The sequence below is a fragment of the Aspergillus mulundensis genome (genome assembly GCF_003369625.1).
Source record: "Aspergillus mulundensis strain DSM 5745 chromosome Unknown scaffold_0, whole genome shotgun sequence".
NCBI classification, from domain to species: Eukaryota; Fungi; Ascomycota; class Eurotiomycetes; order Eurotiales; family Aspergillaceae; genus Aspergillus; species Aspergillus mulundensis.
The window spans coordinates 1,641,676-1,660,601 of NW_020797888.1; the positions used below are offsets into that span (position 1 = coordinate 1,641,676).

An 18,926-nucleotide genomic window follows, 5' to 3' on the forward strand; every position below is an offset into this window, starting at 1 on the left:
CGGGGAATTCAGCGCCTCAATCGCGTATTGTGCATCAGGACTGGAGGAAAGCTGGAAGATAATGACGTGAGCATCCACTAAGATAACAGTAACCATGACTAGCGCTAGCAGGAGAACGGTTCAGGGAGAGAAGCGAATCAGTCCCCGCAAGTCCAGCATGTGTTGAGTTACATCGAGTCCAAGTCCCGGATTTAGCGCTGCGAATTGCAACCCTTTTTCGACCGTTACTTTCGTCGCGTGGCTGACTGCGATCCGAGACATCGTCTTCAGCTGAGCAGGTCTTCGTGACTGCCATTTGTGTATTTTCTCCGGCTGGGGACAATCATCATCGACCTGGTGGCTTTGTCCTGTGGTGACTGGTGATGTCCATGAGACGACGGATAAAGGGGCTCTGCTCCATCGTCTCACTCGGACCGTGGATCGATCGTGGATCCGTTGTTTGCGGCATCGTGCACCGAACCGGAATCATAAATTACATTCCTTTGATTTCGGAGCTTCAACCTACGGAGTACTTGGGTAAATGTTACAATTTGGACTTGCCATCAGTCCGTACCAAAGCTCCATCCATTCTCGTATCATAATCCCGACCTTGCTCCCATCCAAACCATGCCTTCAACGTGTCTTTTCCCCCAGTCCCTGGCTCAAGAATGCTTGGACCGCCGTCGGCCGCGCTCGGTCGGGCCGGGGTATCGGACAAATGCACGATCGGCCGCTGGTCAAAGCCGGCCTCCTGCAACTCAGACTGTTCCAGGACTGGCGTCGCACACGCATCCGTCCCGTCGAATACGGCCTCCCATTCCGCACGTGTCTTTTCCTTGAACCGCTTCCTGAATGCCTCCCGGAGTGCAGGCCAGTTGCTACGGTCTTCGCGTGACGGTAATTCTCCCTTTTGGAACCCTAATCCCTTGACCAGGGCTGCATAGAACTGCGGCTCCAACGCGCCGACCGAAAAGTATTTCCCTGCATCCTTGGTCTCGTATGTATCGTAGAACGGACTTCCACCGTCAAGCATATTCGTCCCCCGGGGCCCATTCCAAATCGGCGTCTGGAGACCCAACCGCGGCATTGTCGCTAGGTACGCGGAGCCGTCAACCATGTTGGCTTCGACGACTTGACCCCTTCCGGTCGTCGCGCGCGACAATAATGCTAGCAGGATGCCCTGAAAGCAAACGGCCCCTCCACCAGCAAAATCACCAAGGATATTCCCCGGTGCATACGGCCTCTCGCCCGCGCGCCCGAGCATGGACAACACGCCAGATACGGCAATGTAATTAATATCATGGCCAGCCATATCTTTATACTTGCCGTCTCGTCGAAACCCCGTCATCCGGGCAACGATCAGCCGCGGGTTCCGTTTCAACAGCACATCCTTAGGCGACAGGCCAAGGCGCTCCAGGACGCCAGGGCGGAAGGGGTCAATCAGGACATCGGCCTTCGATAGCAGGTCAAGCAGGAGTTTGTGAGAGGCGGTGTCACGCAGATCGAGCGTGATGGAGCTTTTGCCGCGGGTGAGCTGGTCCGTGCTGGTGGAATTCGGACGGTCTATGCGCAGCACGGAGGCGCCATAGTCCGAAAGTAGGAGACCGGCGAAGGGGCCTGCAGAGTGTCAGTGTTGAACTTCATCTGAAGTGACAGGACGAACCGGGGGCTAGACCGGCCAGCTCAACAACACGGAGGCCTGCGAGTGGTAGCTGTGCTGACATGGTGTTACGATTTGGTTGGATCTGTGAGCGCCCGCCCTGCACCGGCTTCGGAGGATATAAAGGTGGTTGTCTGGTTGATGGTTTGATCTCCAACCGAGGTCCGGCCACGTGCGGGGAAATGTCTATCTACCCCGGACCGTGGAGCAAAATAACCTACTTTGGTGTTCGGACAGTTGATCATCGAGATCCTGGTCTGACAACTGTTTACCTTCATCTGTCTTCTGTATCGCCACACTTTTTACCCCCTTTGTACACGACATCCCGCCTTCACTATCAATAATCATCTTCATACGCCTCCTCCTTCCCCTCATCGTACGCATTCTCCATGTTATCTCCAAACTGCTCGACATCATCAACGGCATCATCGAAACCGTTCTCGATATTATCCCCGAATTGCTCAACCTCGCCGACCTTTTCGCCAGTCCATTCGGCGGCATTCTCGGGGAAGTCCTCGACGTCTTGGACTGCGTCGTCGAATTTATCTTCGATCTTGTCGGGGATTTCCTCGACTTCGCCGACCTATCAAATAACAGTCAGATCTGACACTAAATGATGCTCCATTGCTCAATCACGTACCGCTTCACCCGTCCACCGCGCCGCATCCTCAGGAAAATCCTCCACATTCTGCTCGATCTTGTCTTCTTCGCGCTGGATGTCGTCGCCTGTAGTAAATCAGTTTATCTGGTCTCCAAAACAGGTGAGAAACATACCAAGCTCATCGGCCTCATGCATCGCAATCGCACCACCAACAATACCAAGAGCCGCACCAGCCGCCGCACCAGCGATCATCCCCCCATGGCCTTCCTTCTGCGGCTGCTGCTCGTACTGCTGCTGCTCATAGTAGCCTGCCTGAGGTGCTCCACCACCATAGTACCCCCTCTCGGGAGCAGGAGCGCCATAATACCCTCCCTGCTGCTGCGGCGGAGCACCATAACCACCTCCGTACGACGGAGCAGCGGACGGTACCTCCCAGCTCGTCACCCCAGTCTGCTCATTCAGGTAGTAATAGCGCTGGCTGCGTTCGTCCCATCGTGCGACCCAGGGGTAGGGGACTTGGGGCGCTGAGCTAGGGGGGCCGGAGGGCGCTGCGTAGTTGTTGTAGCCGGAACTCTCGGGTTGGGGTTGGTATTGTTGTTGCGGCTGGGACGAGGACGAGCTGCCCTCGAGCTTATCCTCGATTAGGCCGGTGATGAAGTCGCGGAAGCCCATTTTGCGTGAGCAGGAGAAGAGCGAGAGAAGTTGGAGAAGCCAGGTTTTACTTTATCAGCGGCTTCGCGGACACGGGGTTGAGGGGCTGCCGGCTTGCCGCTGTGCGTGATTTCCATTGATAGAGGGTCCACCGGGCTAAAACAATAGGACAGGGGAGGGGAGTCTAAGCTTCTGCTAGGTGCTAACAGGTGGGTCTGTCTCAGCGTCCAGGGACTCAGGAGTCAGGAACCGTCACCAACTCCCGCATCCGGTGGCTCCTAAGCACTTGCTCTTGAAGCTATTCATGGCCAGATATATGGTTAGTGTTCGTCCGCAGTCCATGGTTGTGATTGAGCCATGGCCTGCCTGCTCTTTCAACTTTGTACTTCTATCTGGTTACTATCGGTTCGTCCCGCCTTGGCTGAGCTTGTCCTGTCCGGTGATCATCTACTTGGCCTTATTCTCTGTGTAAGTATACCCATCACTGCCGGAATAGACATATGGAATCAAAATAGTATAAGCTACCTCTGGCACTGGTTCGGTCACGAGAAATGATATCACAAAGTAAAATAAAGTCTCTGAAACCCATGAAGAAGGCAGTCCCATTTTGGCTTGTTATCTTATTCCAGAGAGAGCAAAGTGCTACGCACCATACGTGGAACAAGCCCATCCTCAGGCTCAAGCTCCCAACGGATTCCCGATATCTGGTAGAGCCTCGTATTCAGCAATTCAAGGACATCCCGTGCCGTAATCTCCTTCATACTATTCGTGGGCGACCACGGACTATGAAGATTGAAGATTCCAATTCGATGCAGAGATGCCACGTTACTAGACAGGAAGTCCTCAACGTAAGAGCGAAGAATACTCATGTTTTGGATCTCGACATCTCGAATATGCAACGGATACGCCGTACACAGGCGTAAAACAGTGCGACTCCGGGAGAGTATCACTGTGTCAACGTCTCCGAACATCTGCTTGAGCGATTGCCTGAGCATATCGCGTGTTTCTTCTGAAGATGGCCAATCACCATCCCCGCCTACCACGGACATGCCGACGAGACGGAGAAAGACGAAATGCTGGCCTGCTGCTCTTGCATGTGAGAGGGCGGATGCTAGAACAGGGATGTGGTGAGCGTATGCTTGAGATTTCAGGGACGAACTGTCTTGTATCCGATGAGGGATCTTAAGGATATGTCCGTGGTGGTCCTGGATTTCATTACGGAAATCGAATCTAACGCTCCCTTGAAATGGTAAAGCTTTCAGTGCAGACGAGAGAACGGTAAGATCTGTGCCACTTTTGATGATTTCTTGAGTATCTTTATTGTGTTTGTGGAAGATATCGTGCCATTCTTCGCGAGATCGGCGGGTACCATTTGCATCCTCACTGTCACTGAAAGTGAAGGTGAAATTCTCGAGCGTCAGGGCTTTTGGATCGAGAAACGGCGGTATCCAGTAAGCGAAGAAGATCGCATGATGACGGAGTTCCGACTTGGCCCAGTCGCGGAGGTTTTCGAGGCCAAATTTCGAACATGAGAACCTGACGCTGTCGAAGATCGATGGGACACAGAGTTTTCGGAATCTCTTGCAGACACAAGAAAGGCTTATAATGTCCTCATCGGATAGAACATCATCGTAGCGGATCTCGTCAAAGAGCTCTGTGGGGAGCTCGGCGAGGTTGGCCATGATAGGTGTGCTGGTGAACTGAGGGGCGTGCCGCAGCTACGGTAGGTACCAATAGGTAGGTATCTTCAAAGCGAGCGCCAAGATTCTGCAGCCGGCCACTTACTTCAGTAGAGCTGTTTGAATGTTTGAATTCTCCTTGCTCCCTGGATGTCTGATTCAAGAATATCTCAGGCTTGGCCAAACACCAATCAGTCTGAACGCACTCTCGGTGACAGTGAGATTGTGTTAGGTATTCGTACGACTTCTGGCATAAAGGTTGGCAACGACACCTTGAACTGGCCCATTGCCTGCCATACCTATGGAAGGCGCTCCCAACTGCACTTGGCAGGCAGGCAGGTCTTGGTCAAGCTATTTCCCCCGTCTTACTTGGAGACCATGATCTCGACAACAGAAACATATGAAGGCAAGTCATCCTGTCATGGCTATCATGCGAGGTAGCCAGAGACCTCCAGCGGCAGGAATTAGTTATGGTAGGAGAGCAGAGGGATTACTACCCAAGACTGTCATTTGATTCTGGGCCTCTCATGGCTCAGTTATTTGGCAACTTGGCAACTTGGCAACAGTCTCGGGATGTATGCGGTCCCCACCGTCTACCGGGCTTTGCCTTCAGATCCCGAGTCAAGGCGCCGGCATGGCCGTCCTTCTCTTACCGGACTAGACAACTCTTCTCGGGTCTTCGGTGAACAGCAGATAAGAGATATGCACCATGGTTACGTACTCCAAAGCGGTTCTGGAAAGCTTTTATATGTGATACCTACCTTATCTGGGAAGATGATCAGGGCGACATGATCTCATAGGGGAAATATTAGCGGAGATGGACTTTTTCGTACCCTAGGTAGAGTCTATACAATGCCGTTTATACTTGCCGATCTGCGCAGGATCCCATAACGCAACCGTGAGCCGCAGTGGAGATATTACTATAATGAAATATATGGTAATGTAGATGCTTATCTATCAGACAAGATGATAATAACATGATAAGACCGGTAGAGAGCCGATTGGGGTGCGTATATAAACTTCCCTCTAACTTCTGTACTTCGAGCAGGTCATCGACAAAATGCGCAAGCAACTCCTTGGTCTCTTCTGCCTTCTGGCCGGCGCCGCCTCCATCCCGCTCAACACCACTTCACCAATCCTCAAGGCCGCCCTCGTTCGTGCTCCTCCAGCCATCTGGTCCGAGCCCATCCTCAGCCGAGACTACCATGGCGTGGATATCAACGCCACGACCACCCTGGGCGTGAGCTACATCGAGCGCGCCGCAAGTGAAGGCGCCAACTTCGTTGCTTTTCCTGAGCTCTGGTTCCCGGGGTACGTACTTTACCTACCCTTCATGTTAGATTCTTTCAGTCACTGATATGTGAGTTCGAGTACAGCTACCCCCGCGGCAACGACGCAGCATGGATCAAAAAGTGGGCAAAACAATACGTCGCCAACTCCATCACCCACGGTGACGGCAATTGGAACAGACTTGTTGCAGCTGCAAAACGCAACGCCGTCTATGTTGCCCTGGCGTACTCCGAGCGTGAAGGCGACTATATCTACATGGCGCAAACACTCATCAACCCTGCAGGCGAGGTGCTGATCCACAGACACAAGTTGCGTCCGTCAGGTGGAGAACGGGATATCTGGAGCGATGGGACAGTCGATGGGTTGACAGTTGTGGATACACCGTTTGGAAGGATCGGGTTGCTGGAGTGTTGGGAGTGAGTATCTGCCATTCCCTACCATCTGGCCGAATGTATACTGACACTACGGGTTTTGAACAGACACTTCCACCCGTCAATGACCTTTCCCATGCAAGCACAGGCCGAAGCGATTCATATCGGCGCCTTCCCGTACATGCCTGACTATGGGGTAGTTGGGGCTGAGGCGTGGGAAGCAGCAGAGGTGAATATGGCTGCGGCGTCTGTGTACGCTACGAACAGTGGCGCATATACCCTCATTCCTGTCGTTGGGCGCGCTGCGGCATTCTACCCATCTGGACTGGAAATGGCACACATCTCGGCGAACGCGTCGTATGTAGAGCATCCGTACCTGCTAGTCTCTGTGAACACTACTGGCTTTACCAGGAAGCCGGCATATGATGTTGATGGGGAGCAGTCGTGGGGTGTATTGGAGCAGATCAGAGATGGGTGGCCGGAGGGTGTGCCAAAGATAAAAGGGGAGTTCACCGACAGAGTCTTGAATTCTGTTTATGATTTTTAGAGTGGAAGATATTTGTACAGACTGAGAGTACAGTAGGCCTTGCCACTTAGGGTTAGGTCTGCCCTGTCCGCATAACCCGATGCTTGTACGGTAGCGATCGCCTGACTTACTGCGCCCCGTTCCTCTCCAACTCTCCTACTCTCCTACTCTAGAGTCTAAGCAGACAAGATACCTGCCCTATCATGCTCAGCTACTAATTCCAGACCTCGACTTGTTGAGGCAGTTCAAACGGCCGTCCGATTCATGGTAACCACCGCCAGCGAGAGCATCTGTGCCGCGCTCGACGATGGTGGGGGAGTTCGCTTCGGTCCCCAAACGTTCGCCATTTACTCTTGCGCCGCCCTGCCGCCGAGTTTCGGAAAAGTCAGACATGATCCAACGCTCCACGCCAAGCTGAGCAAGACTGCTGCACGGGTTTGCAAGACACTGCCCGTCTACATAGACCTACAAGATGAAGATGTCGCCGAGCTGGCTTCCCTGCATGTGCCAGTGTCGGTGCCCCGCGGTCAACGGATGCTACCGATCAAAGCCAACATGATCGACCTTGACCACCTCCCGTGGTTCCTGATTAATGCGGCAGTATCCAAGAAGCACTGCGTGATCGGGCGGGGCTCAGCGGTGGAATCGCTGCTGGTTATCCTGCAACGACCCTGGTGCGTTCTTGAGGTCTGCTGCGCCGATACTGAGACTATCGCCGCGATGAAGGACTTTGCCCTACTAGCGACCCTGGTCGACGGCGAAAGCTATAACGCTGCTCTGCTGTTATTATCTCACGAGTACCTGGTTAGATTGGCATCAATATCAAGGTCAGCCGATATCTTGTTACCTTGTAACGAAAACTCCTCGGCTCGACCATTCCCAGAAAAGGCAATCCGTGATATATATGCAGCGACAACGCTCGTCAGCTCGTACAATCGGTTCTGGCTGCCGCTAGTATGCTGCTGTGCGGTTTACCTGGATTTGTCCTTTCCTGATGCTGTGAGGAGGATTCGTGATGATGCTGAGGGCTTAGACGGCATGGGTTGGATTGAGCTGTATAGATTCTTGCTGAGGAGGGTCGGGGATTGGGCTTGACTGTGTCGCTTCAACCTACCTTATCAGGAGATGCTATTGCATTAGTATCGTATCCGCTCTTGTCTACAACGTCAACAGTACCTACCGTTCAATAGGCAATCCCGCAGGTTGTTATCCTCCATTCAATATATAGGTAGACATAAAAATGTACTCTCCCTTGCTATCAACCGGAGGCAATTCACCTCCAAGCATAGAATATACCAATACACCGAGCTTTACCATGAAGAATAACCGTGGTGCATATTCCTCTCGACTCTCTCCATCGGCAAGCTGCCCTGGTATGTTCTTATTCTCTTCGGCCACAGCCACAGTCACTCGTTGACTACATCCATAGGTAACAATTTACTTCTCACCTCTCCTTATTCCCCCTTTGGAATGTTCTTGCTCTCACTGGTCATGCTTGCGATCCACTCATCCCCAGCACTCCGCATTTGCTCAACCAGCCTACCAGCCAGCCCATCTGTCGCCCTCCTCGCAGCCAACTTTGCCTCTTCACTCTCTTTCCCCTCCTCGGCCATCTCACTTGCCCTTTTCCGGTATCCAGCATAATATATCTCCATCTGCGTCCTCAAGTCACCGCTCTCCAGCGGTCCATGACCGTCCTTCTCAACCTTCCGCTGGAATGCATTTATCTCGGCCAGGGCCGGCTGCATCGCCCTAAAGGCCGGCATATTCGGCAACAGCCCCATGCCTAACCAATCAAACCCCTCCAGTCGACAAGCCGGCTGAATCGCAATCGTGGCGTCTATTATACTCTCCGTTCGTTTCTCCCGATCCGTGAGCAAGGCGTGCGGAACACCGCCTTTGGCTTTGGTCTGAAGCCACCGCGATATTTTCGTCGCGATGATTTCAGCCACAGTTGCATACACCAACACAGCCAGGAACGCCAGCTGCAAGTATCCATGCATATTGACCATACACGCAACGGAGGAGAATGCTGCCAGAGCACCGGTTATCATAAAGCACCAGTGCAAGAATGACTGCAGCGCCGAGGGCTCGTATTTCCAGGTCGTTCGCGCCCACGCTTCCATGTTCTTCTTGGGCCCTTTGAAGATTACCGTGCCTCCTTCAGGACGCTCGTACGCGGCATACCGTGGACTCGTCTCTTGGTCGATCGGCGGCGTTGAAACATGCACCATAGGCAGGAATGTGATGAGCGCCGAGGCAATCCAGTGACTCCCATATAGGAAGAACAGCGTAAAGGCCCAGATATCCGCAGCCAAGATCCCGATCAACATGGCAGCAAGGATCATGGCCCCGTTGATCAAAATCAGAATATACAGCGTCAACCGAGCGGCCATCCACCAGCCCAGACCAGGGTCAGCTGCCAAGCGCTTGCGTCTAGCCTTCGCCATGCCATCGCCACCAGCAACTTCCTCATCGCCGATGTAAACAACCATAAAGTCGTTCCCGGGGTTCAGCTCCCCACCGCGAAACGAAATCAGCCCGCCCAGCCACCCGTTACTGAAATCTAGCGGCAGTTCGCGGAACACGAAATCCGAGCGCACGGGAATCATACTGATATACTTTGCGCACATCTTAATCGGCGCCTCCAGCGACTTGGACGGAAGCCCCGAGGTCACGTATTCAACGAGCATCTGGATCGCGGGGAGCGTGCCCCCGACCATGGACATGTGCGGCCAGTGGAACGTGTCATTGTCGAACTGGACGTAGAGCTTTGCGGCGCTTGCAGCGGCGCGCGGGTTGTGAAGGACTGCTGCGACACCGAGCGGGTCGAACGAGACTGTGTTTTCGTTGCGGAGCGTCGCCTTAGGTCCTTCTGAGGAAAATGGGTATTTGGCTTCGGCTAGGGTCGCGAATAGAGATACGGCCATGGTACGGAGCCATGGTGTTGTCGCAGGACGCGGCATCGCATCGCACTCAGCTGGATATTCTATCTACGAGGTAGACATCGACGGAATATGTAAGTATTTATTTGTTGGCTAAGTCTGCACCTGCCACCAAAGGTGCGGCTGAGCTGTCGAGGTAAGCACCATACCGTTATAGGCAAGGTTGAAGATATCAGGTACAAATGTGGGGAGGGGCACTTTCTTACTAAAGACAGATCAATAAGAATAGCGTTTCGAGTAATTATTGTACCGAGGCCAGAGTACGGGGAGGGACGGCTGGAATATTTTTATACAGCAATTCCAAAGGGTGTTGATCCATTGGATAAATATACCTGTTGGACTGGACCATGGTTCGCTAAACACCAGCTACAGTCTAGGTATACAAAGCTATAGTAATCAACCAAAAATACATAATAATCATCTCAATTTGCTCATAGGAAATAATACATGGGTGAAACCCGGCTAGGAGAAGTACATATACATGCATATTGGACTGTATCTATAGAACAAACAACCCATCAAACGGGTACTTCTCCAAAAATAAGACATTACATCAAAGGTCATATATAAACGACACTGACACAGTACACGCCATGATAAAGACACAGCGTATGTGCAAAGCATCAATCATCAAGAAACGAAGGACCTATCTATCTAGGATAGGATAGGGTAATTTACATAACAACAAGCATTGAGAGTGCAAAGGCCACGAGAGCAGAGACACCCTTAGCCACACCGAAACGAGACGCTGCGCCCGTGAAGGTGGGGGGAGCGGGAGCGCCGCCCAGGGTACCGGTGGCGTCAACGCCGGATGGAACGGGGACAGGGGCGGACGCCGACGGGATGATGTGGAAGGTGGAAGAGGGGTAGGGGTAAGGGGTGTAGGCACCACCGGCACCACCGCCGATCAGGGGCCTGCTGGTGGTCGCGGAACCAGAACCAGAGCCGGGCTCGATGATGGTTGTGTAGCCTTCAGAGCCGGGGGCAGGAACCTCGCTATCGCCCTCGCCGGCAACCTCGGTAGGTGCAGGGAGGACGACGACTGTGGTGGTTGCGCCGGAGTTGACGATGGTTGTGGTGGTGTACTCCTCGCCTTCACCGGAATCGGAGCCGGTGCCGTTGCCAGACGGGACCTCGCCGGTGGGCTGCGCAGGGGTAGACTCTCCGGTGCTGGTTGCTGGTGGGAGAGTGAGGGTGACAGTTGTTGGGGTGGCAGCACAGACGGTGCAGACAGTAACGGTGGTTGTCCAGCCCTCGGGGATATCAGCGGTGGTGGTGGGCTGAGCAGGGTTGGAGCCGGAGCCGGAGCCAGAGCCAGAGCCAGAGCCAGGAGCGTCGGTGATGGGGGCAGTGGCGGTGGCAGTGGCAGAAGCCGTACCAGGGCAATAAGTCGAGGTGATGGTTGTGGTGATGGTAGTGAATCCAGTCGGGCAGATGCTCGTGTACGAGGTCACGATGAGGGTTGTGGTCGTGGCTGGCTCCGTGGTGGAAGGCTGGGCTGTAACAGATCCAGATCCAGTGTTGGTAGGCTCAACCTCAAATGTGCTTGTCGTGGCGGTCTCATCGGATCCAGTGTTGGTAGGCTCAACCTCAGTTGTGCTTGTCGTGGCGGTCTCATCGGACCCAGTGCTGGTGGGTTCAGCCTCAGTGGCGCTGGTCGTGGCGGTTTCATCGGATCCAGTGCTGCTAGTAGGCACTCCTGGAACGCTCGGGGAGGGAGTCGCAGCGCTGGTGCTGGTGCTAGACGCCGGGGTTGTGGGAATCAAGGGCTTGCTTGTCAGGGCACTGGAGGTTGACTCGGCCGAGGTCTCGGAGGACACAGAGGAGCCAGGTGTAGGGAAAACGGTCAGAGTCTTGGTGGTCTGGGGCGAAGTCGAGGGAGAGACAACCGGGGTGCTGGCTGAGGGAGACTCCGAGACGCTGGAGGAAGTATGAGTGCCAATCGCAGTGGAAGACTCCTCACAGTCAGTGCTAGTCGAGGACGCGGAAGTGCTGGAGCCCGACGGCGTCACCGACGGCGTGGGGGTCTTGGAGATGACGGGGGCACTTGACGGGACAGACGAGCTGGTCACCGACATGGATGTGCTTGAAGAGCCGGCGGAGCTAGGTCCAGGAATGACTGGTGTGCTTGTAGAAACATGGGTGCTTGACTCAGGGACGCTAGATCCTGAAGGGGTTTCCAAGGGAGTAGTAGTGCTTGACTCTGAGACAATGGCGGTGCTTGATGCAGAAGGAGTTTCCGAAGGAGTCAAGGTGCTTGAAGTGACCGCAGAGCTAGTGACAGAGACAGCAGGAGTGCTTGAGGAGACAGAAGTGCTAGAGCCAGAAGGAGTCACTGAGGGAGTAGTGCTGGTCTCCGAGGCAGAGGGCGTGCTGGATGGGGTGAGAGTCTCAGTAGATGAGGTCTCGGACACCACAGGGGTGGACGTGCTGGACACCGAAGAGGTCGAGGAAGAAGTGCTGCTTCCAGACGGAGTCGGCGTGGGTGTGGGGGTCGAGGTTTCGGTGGTAGAAGATGAAGGTGTGGGAGTAGGACTAGACGAAGTGGACGTGGACGTGGTGCTCTCAGTAGTGGTGGTCGTAGTAGACGTGGACGTAGTGGAGGTTGTGGTGCTGGTCGGCGTGGGAGTGGGGGTAGGCAACGTCGTAGTAGGGTAGTGGTTGGGGTCAGCGTCGAACAGGATCTCTCTGATCTTCTGGTTATAATTGAAGTTGTTGCGCGCCTCCGTAGCTTCCCACAGCATGACACCTCCAAAGGTGTCAGGATACTTGTTCATGTACTCCTTTACCAAGGGCTGCACCTGTACCGGAGACAGATAATAGCCGAGATTGGCAGCAGTCAGACTGGCGGGCAGACCGACATAGAGCTTTGCGTTGGGGTTAGCACCGGCCTTGATAACGTTGACCCACTCGTCAAAGTTGAAACCAGTGCCTCCTAACGCGTAGTTGCTAGCGGAGCAGCTGGGTGTGTTATAGAACTGAACCCAAACGAAATCGATGACAGCATCCCTGATGGCAACACTAAGCTGTTCGTCGGGGATAGCGCACTGAGGAGCGGCGGAGATGTAGTAGGTCTTAGAGGTGTCCTCCTCATAGAGCTTTCGGAACCGCTTGATCATGTTGGCGTAGCCTGCAGCAGTCAGAATATATTCAACATGATTGATTGCCAGCCAGACGACTCACCCCAGCTACCGTGGTGCTCGATGTCAAAGTCAAAACCATCAACGACAGCGGCGCCAAAGGGACGAGGCTTGTCGGCGGCAGTCCAGTCGTCGGTCACTGGACCAAACGCTCCCCAGAGAAAGTCGGCTAGGTCGGTCGAGGCTTTGATGGTGTCGAACCAGTAGTTGGTACCAGCACCACCCAGGGACAGGAAGACCTTCTTGCCGGCGTTCTGGCACTCGCGGATATCATCCTCGAAGTTGAGGCAATGTGAGTACAGGGCGGTATCAACGCCATTGACCTTGTAAACATCGCCCCAGCACTGGTTACCGAAATTGCTTCCGGGATACCCAGTCTCAGGGTGCTGCTCTGGGAAGCTATCGATGAATCCGATGTTGATGATGTCGTAGGAGGTGTCCGCACAGAACTCGGCAAGTCGAGGTTGGTTAGCACCCTGGCCGTAGTAGACGGCGATGTTGGACTTGGCGTCTGCGTGGAAAGCAGAGGCTACAGAAGTAAGCCCTGAAAGGGCGGAAACGAAGGTAAGTAGTTTGGCCATTGTTGAATGAATGACTGCTGGCTAGGGCCAGTGGACGAGAATCTCGACAATGAAAGGACGCAGACAAACGTCTGCTTGTACGGCCTCTACAACGAAAGGAAGGGCTGGCGAGAGAATTTTACACTGGGGGAGGGCGATGGGTAATATATGCTTGCTACTAATCCCATGGGAAATTGCACAATCCGGCCCATCTGAGCCTCAGTGGAATTAGCCTGGCAAGTGGCGACCCATGAGCCAATGTCCAGGAGCCATAATATCAGGGATTTGTGATAGTATGCTTAGCGCCAGCCTGAATTCCCTGGAAGATGGCAGTGCCGCGGACGGTCCAGCCGGCCAGGGTTCGGTGTCTTGAGGAGGATAAGAGGGGGGCATGGGCATTCAACCATCCGGGTCTCTGATTCTCTGATAGTGATCGACTCTTTAGGTTCCTTATTCCAGAGTCTGTAGTGGACGACTCGCCGTAAAAGCGTAAACACAAGCGAGGGCCCTTGGATGCTCCATTATTATAAGTGGAGCGGCATGAGCGGACAGTCGGACAGTGCCCGAGCGAGCATAGAGCCGCATAAGGGTACACTGGATGAGATGACAGTTTCTTTGCCTGTCAGGATTCAGACGTCAGCGAGTAGCAGCAAAGTGTTTATAACTTTATATGGACTTATCCCCAGACCCCAGAGGACTTGTGGATTGGATTGCAAGCCATGGTGACGCCTCTTCTGTCGGGTGAAGCCCAGATTTGCCACGGACAGACGAGTCTGGCTTGATTCATGGAAGAATGGCTCGCTAAGCTTAGCTCGAGCAGTGGGGTTGGAAGAGGAGAAGCCTGGACGAGAAAGTCCAAACAAGTGCGAGAGACGAGAGGGAAATGGTCCGAGGATTGGAAGTTTGGAACGGGCCTAGCGCCGGAGGAGGCCTCAGGAACACCAATCAGGTGACAGGCATCAAGTCTGGCCTCAGTCCAAGTTCCCACCTCGAGTTCGATCAACAGTTCAACACAAGCGTCAGATTATTCCGCGATGAACTTCGGTTTGCACCCGGATCATCGGATCGCCGGTCAAGGCCTCTATCCTTGGACTCTTTAATGTCATCTTCTTAATTACGACAATCCGATATGACATAAATCTTCAAAAATTTCATTAGCTTGGTCAAGCCCAGCTCAGAACAACTGTCCAGCTGTTCATTTCCACTCTCGAGGACAGTGCGGAGGCGAGGTTGCATCTGGCACCAATTGGCAATAGGGCAGATGGGATCCATGGTGAGTCCGTGACTCCGTCCAGTCCCCGTCGCCGTCGCCGAGCTCGCTAACAACTTAACAAGAGGGTCCTCCGTTAGCGCTTGGCTTAGCTTGTTGATAAAATCGCCCTCTTACAACAAACCATTGTTATTGGACCCTGGGTTTGCAGACCCGTTCAAGGGAAATTGTTCATGAGCCTCATTGGCCCTTGGACCTGTATAGCCGCAGGCACCCTGTGCAAGTGCCTAATTCGACGGGTTCTGCCGACTCGTTTAGTTTTTTGCCCTGAGCCATCACGCCCCATGGTCTGCCCACGGTCCACCACTCATCCTGGTAGGGCGAAAGGGGACCGGAAGAGGTGCCGTTTGTGGCATTATTTTAGTCTGGAATACACAGGAGCCAACAGGCTGCGGATTTGAAATAATCCTCAACGCTATAAGGAGTAGGATTCTCGTCCTTATCACAAGCCTTGCTGTCCACTTTATAGTCGACGGACTGGACACTAGCTGTGAAAGCGCGGATGCAGGTCCCAACTCCCGGCCTCCGGCCCGCGCGCTGTGACGAGATGAAACGGTCATAATGCTCACGCCGTTCGAATTTACCAATCATCAGTCGGTTTTCAGGTCTTCGTCGACTCGTGCCTGCAGCAGCAGTGCAGGGATAGAACTACATAGAATGGCCATACCCCAAATGGGAAGGTGTTTAAATCCGCTCAGGAAATTCAGAATACTACGGAATGCCATGAGTATTCTCGACCCGATACCGGAAGACTTGTATGCACTGGATACAAGGGTCAAGGAATTATCCTACCATAGGCCCACGAATAACAACGGCCCCGTAACCAGCCCTGTCGCAATATAACACAATTCAGAATCACGGGGCCCTTGCGAGGCCGATTGCCGTATGGGGGTTTATGATAGAGCGGAGCGAATCAACAAAGCACGAGCCTGATGCGTATTGAGTCGCCATGCGAAGGGCCTGGTTGTCGGCTAGTTCACCCGGTTCTGGAGCTACTATGTCGTCCATGTCATCTCCGCGGCTCTCTTCATGGCCTACTGCTATCGTGCCTAAAGATCATGTCTATTATTACTGCTGTTGCAGGTCTTCTCAAGACTTGACTGACAAGAGTCCTAGGTTTCACCGTTTAGTTGGAAAACACCTCCTTCAACAGGTCACACATCAGCGTTATCGACCTTCTTCCCTCCTTCAGCACACCATCCATGGCCAGAAACGGATGCGGCATTCCCTTCATAACCTGCAAATCCACCTCCACGCCGGCCTGCTTCAAGTTCTCCGCATACTGCTCTCCCTCGCTTCGCAACACATCCAGCTCACCCACCATGACCAGCGCCCGCGGCAGCGCGGACCAATCTCCGGTATAGAACAATGGGCTTGCCTCGGGATGTGACCGGTCTTTTTCGCCGGGAAGGTAGTGATTGCGGTACCATAGCATCTTTGCCGCTGGCAGAGCTGGCGTGAACTCATATCGTCGGTAAGAGTCATTGCTTGATACTGTTGCCGTATTATCCATGACTGGCACGGAGAGCAGCTGCGCAAGGAATTTGACAGGAGGTGACAATGTCAACGCCTTGTGGGTGATTATAGCTGCTAGATTTCCGCCTGCTGATGAACCTCCCGTTGCTATCTTCCTTATGTCGATGTTAAGGGCTACTCGTCCTTCGGATATCAGCCACAGAAGAGCCTCCCAGCAATCATGCACCGCAGCTGGCCAAGGGCTTTCTGGTGCGAGACTGAAGCATACGTCAGTTATCATCCGAGAAAACGACCAAAGCGAGACGGAACGATACCGATAATCAACAGTAACAACCACACACCCTCCCCAACTGCACAGATTCGTACAGACCACATTCTCAGTGTTGATATTCCCCAGCACCCAGCCGCCTCCATGGAAATACAACATCACCGGCCATCCTCCCGCGGGGGCCTCGCCACTTGGCGTGAACGCCCGCAGGAGTATCTCCGGTCCCTCAGTGGAGCGTCGCTTGATGGTGATATCGACCGTCTTGCCAACATCTACGAGGGGTCCGCCACCGGGGATCAGAATACCGCTTGTGCGCGAGGCTTCAACGGGCTGGAGATGGACTTGCTGCTTGTCGATTACGTGGCTGTTGTAGAAGGCGACGTATTCGGGGTCTAGGAGGTCCTGGACAGAGGGGTGGAGGGGGTACGGGGGCGAGATGTTGCTGATAGACATCTTGTCGGTTGTGTATAATGATCTGGTGATTTAGTCTACCAAGTCTTTTGAGGGTTGACGGTGAAGAAGCATTTATAAGGCAGGTCAGCAGTCTTGAAGCAAGGTTTGGTCGGTCTCGTGTTTCATGCAAGGAGGGCTGGACAACTCATCCGCCTCTTTATCTCGCTTGGAAGAGAGTTGGAGTACGAGGACCAGGTATGGAGAAGATCACTTTCTATGGTTCTATGCTTATACTCGAAATCTATCATTGGTTTATCATATTATTACCACATTACAGCAACCAGCGATAGGCTTATCGTGGTCCGTATCAATGAGGGGACACACGCAAATGAGGGGCACGATGTCTCCAACTCCCTTGCAGGACACCGTCAACCTACCACAATAAATACCGCTTTTCTCTCTTCATCCTTTATTACCACCCCATATATCCAAAAGCGCAAGAAAGCAGCACAATGGCCTCTAAAACTCCCGTCCTGACCTCTAAAGCTCCCAAGCCACTCCCCGGTATCTACTCCCAGGCTATCAAGTGCAACGGCATGGTCTACTGCTCTGGCGCTGTTGCCATGGACGCTGAGACAGGAAAGATTATTGACGGTGATGTCAAGGCTCACACGGTACGTGATACCTCTTACCTTGGGTTATTTATTGTATTCATAATGGCAATGGGGCTAATACGATCGTGCTGCTCCGTAGGCCCAATGCATCAAGAACCTCAGCGCGATCCTCGAAGAAGCCGGCAGCGATATCACAAAGGTCGTCAAGGTGAATGTGTTCTTGGCCAGCATGGATGACTTCGCGGCTATGAATGAGGAGTACATGAAGCACTGGGGTGATGTCAAGCCTGTTCGGACGTGAGCCTCCCCAGATCTTGCCTTCCTTCTAGTCAATAAATGTGCTAATTGAGTGTCTCATTAGATGCGTTGCTGTCAAGACGTTGCCTTTGAACACCGATGTTGAGATTGAGTGTACTGCTCACCTGTGATGCCCTACTTTCTGGTTATAAAGCCGCCATGAGGATAAAAAAGAATTGAAGAGAATTAGGGTTGCTTAGCGTTTGTGCTTGTGCAGTATCTTGCTATGGTGCATGAGCCCTTCCAGTAGGTTCGCGGGAGCAGTATGACCTAGAAACGAGATGGACTGTCGACTTCAAAGTCGCATCTCTATTATATCAGAAACACCAGTAGAAGAGTCCTCCGTAATAGAAGCCTATGTGGTTTCAAGGACATTGCGAAGTGTGTTTTGTTCTGTCAGTCCGTAGGCCCTGAGGAAGGGCTTCGACCCTTGGCACTTTAGTGACCAAATGACAGGAGTGTGTCCCTCAAGAGCCCCTTGGAGTGAATCTAGGAGAGTGCAGTGTAGAAGTATACGGCCCTTAAGAAGGGAGGGGCCATCACGTGTCCGCCTTCCCCCTCCCAATTTGACTCTCCTTCGCTCCCTCCATCACCATCCTACATTCTACCACTTGCTTCCTGTCTCAATTCCTACATTGCCCCAACGGCTTCCTTTGGAGTTGACACCTGCATTTGACGTCATGCCACGCGATTTTCTCAGACTCTACCCAGGGCAGCGCCCTGTTGCCCTAAGTCAAGGGAAGGGTTAAGGGACTGACTAGTGATCAGCCTAACAATGACCAGGATACTTCGGAGTCTACAGGCTACTAAGGAAATCAAGTCCTTGACTTCAGTTCTTAATCTAGGGCCTAGCAGGCTGTCGCCGCATTCCTGTGCCGGACGTCAGACGCTTCCCGTGTAGGAGAATATTTCCTGCTCCTCCATTCCGAACCCCATGCTCGCGTTGACGCGCCAGAACTACAGCTCATATATCCTTCTTACGGCGCTGCCCTCGTTCTTCAATATCAGCATCTGGTCATTATCCATGTCTTTCTAGCGAAGACTAGCAGACACTTTCCCCAACTTGGCTTCCACACCCCAGACATATTTAGCCCACTTCATTCTCATATAATATCTCTCGCGCAAGAGGGGCACCGGCAGTCGTATTTTGCCTACATCTTCGTCACGACTTTTAGTCACCATTTTCTCATTACTGTCGGCCATGCA

General features: G+C 53.2%; 9 protein-coding genes across 9 annotated transcripts; 3 read left to right on the top strand and 6 right to left on the bottom strand.

Annotated features, from left to right (window-relative positions):
* Nucleotides 1-523: 523 nt before the first annotated feature.
* Nucleotides 524-1,703, bottom strand: DSM5745_00468 (CaiB/BaiF CoA transferase family protein; the record flags this gene model as incomplete). Its single annotated transcript, XM_026742484.1, has 2 exons — nt 524-1,596; nt 1,643-1,703. The coding sequence occupies 2 exons, from the start codon at nt 1,701-1,703 to the stop codon at nt 524-526; spliced, it is 1,134 nt and encodes a 377-aa protein (XP_026608329.1).
* Nucleotides 1,704-1,976: 273 nt separating this feature from the next.
* DSM5745_00469 (uncharacterized protein) lies at nt 1,977-2,912 on the bottom strand (the record flags this gene model as incomplete). Its single annotated transcript, XM_026742485.1, has 3 exons — nt 1,977-2,222; nt 2,280-2,365; nt 2,414-2,912. The coding sequence occupies 3 exons, from the start codon at nt 2,910-2,912 to the stop codon at nt 1,977-1,979; spliced, it is 831 nt and encodes a 276-aa protein (XP_026608330.1).
* Nucleotides 2,913-3,511: 599 nt separating this feature from the next.
* Nucleotides 3,512-4,573, bottom strand: DSM5745_00470 (uncharacterized protein; the record flags this gene model as incomplete). Its single annotated transcript, XM_026742486.1, has 1 exon — nt 3,512-4,573. One exon carries the CDS (start codon nt 4,571-4,573, stop codon nt 3,512-3,514), a length of 1,062 nt encoding a protein of 353 aa, XP_026608331.1.
* A 1,057-nt stretch (nt 4,574-5,630) lies between these two features.
* On the top strand, nt 5,631-6,778 carry DSM5745_00471 (uncharacterized protein; the record flags this gene model as incomplete). The annotated part of the gene is made up of 3 exons (XM_026742487.1): nt 5,631-5,881; nt 5,947-6,276; nt 6,340-6,778. 3 exons carry the CDS (start codon nt 5,631-5,633, stop codon nt 6,776-6,778), a joined length of 1,020 nt encoding a protein of 339 aa, XP_026608332.1.
* A 243-nt stretch (nt 6,779-7,021) lies between these two features.
* On the top strand, nt 7,022-7,852 carry DSM5745_00472 (uncharacterized protein; the record flags this gene model as incomplete). The annotated part of the gene is made up of 1 exon (XM_026742488.1): nt 7,022-7,852. One exon carries the CDS (start codon nt 7,022-7,024, stop codon nt 7,850-7,852), a length of 831 nt encoding a protein of 276 aa, XP_026608333.1.
* Nucleotides 7,853-8,211: 359 nt separating this feature from the next.
* Nucleotides 8,212-9,687, bottom strand: DSM5745_00473 (uncharacterized protein; the record flags this gene model as incomplete). Its single annotated transcript, XM_026742489.1, has 1 exon — nt 8,212-9,687. One exon carries the CDS (start codon nt 9,685-9,687, stop codon nt 8,212-8,214), a length of 1,476 nt encoding a protein of 491 aa, XP_026608334.1.
* A 689-nt stretch (nt 9,688-10,376) lies between these two features.
* Nucleotides 10,377-13,423, bottom strand: chiA1 (class III chitinase ChiA1; the record flags this gene model as incomplete). The annotated part of the gene is made up of 2 exons (XM_026742490.1): nt 10,377-12,832; nt 12,886-13,423. 2 exons carry the CDS (start codon nt 13,421-13,423, stop codon nt 10,377-10,379), a joined length of 2,994 nt encoding a protein of 997 aa, XP_026608335.1.
* A 2,375-nt stretch (nt 13,424-15,798) lies between these two features.
* On the bottom strand, nt 15,799-16,869 carry DSM5745_00475 (uncharacterized protein; the record flags this gene model as incomplete). The annotated part of the gene is made up of 2 exons (XM_026742491.1): nt 15,799-16,405; nt 16,490-16,869. The coding sequence occupies 2 exons, from the start codon at nt 16,867-16,869 to the stop codon at nt 15,799-15,801; spliced, it is 987 nt and encodes a 328-aa protein (XP_026608336.1).
* Nucleotides 16,870-17,321: 452 nt separating this feature from the next.
* Nucleotides 17,322-17,851, top strand: DSM5745_00476 (putative L-PSP endoribonuclease family protein Brt1; the record flags this gene model as incomplete). Its single annotated transcript, XM_026742492.1, has 3 exons — nt 17,322-17,483; nt 17,563-17,720; nt 17,785-17,851. The coding sequence occupies 3 exons, from the start codon at nt 17,322-17,324 to the stop codon at nt 17,849-17,851; spliced, it is 387 nt and encodes a 128-aa protein (XP_026608337.1).
* Between the last annotated feature and the right edge of the window lie 1,075 nt (nt 17,852-18,926).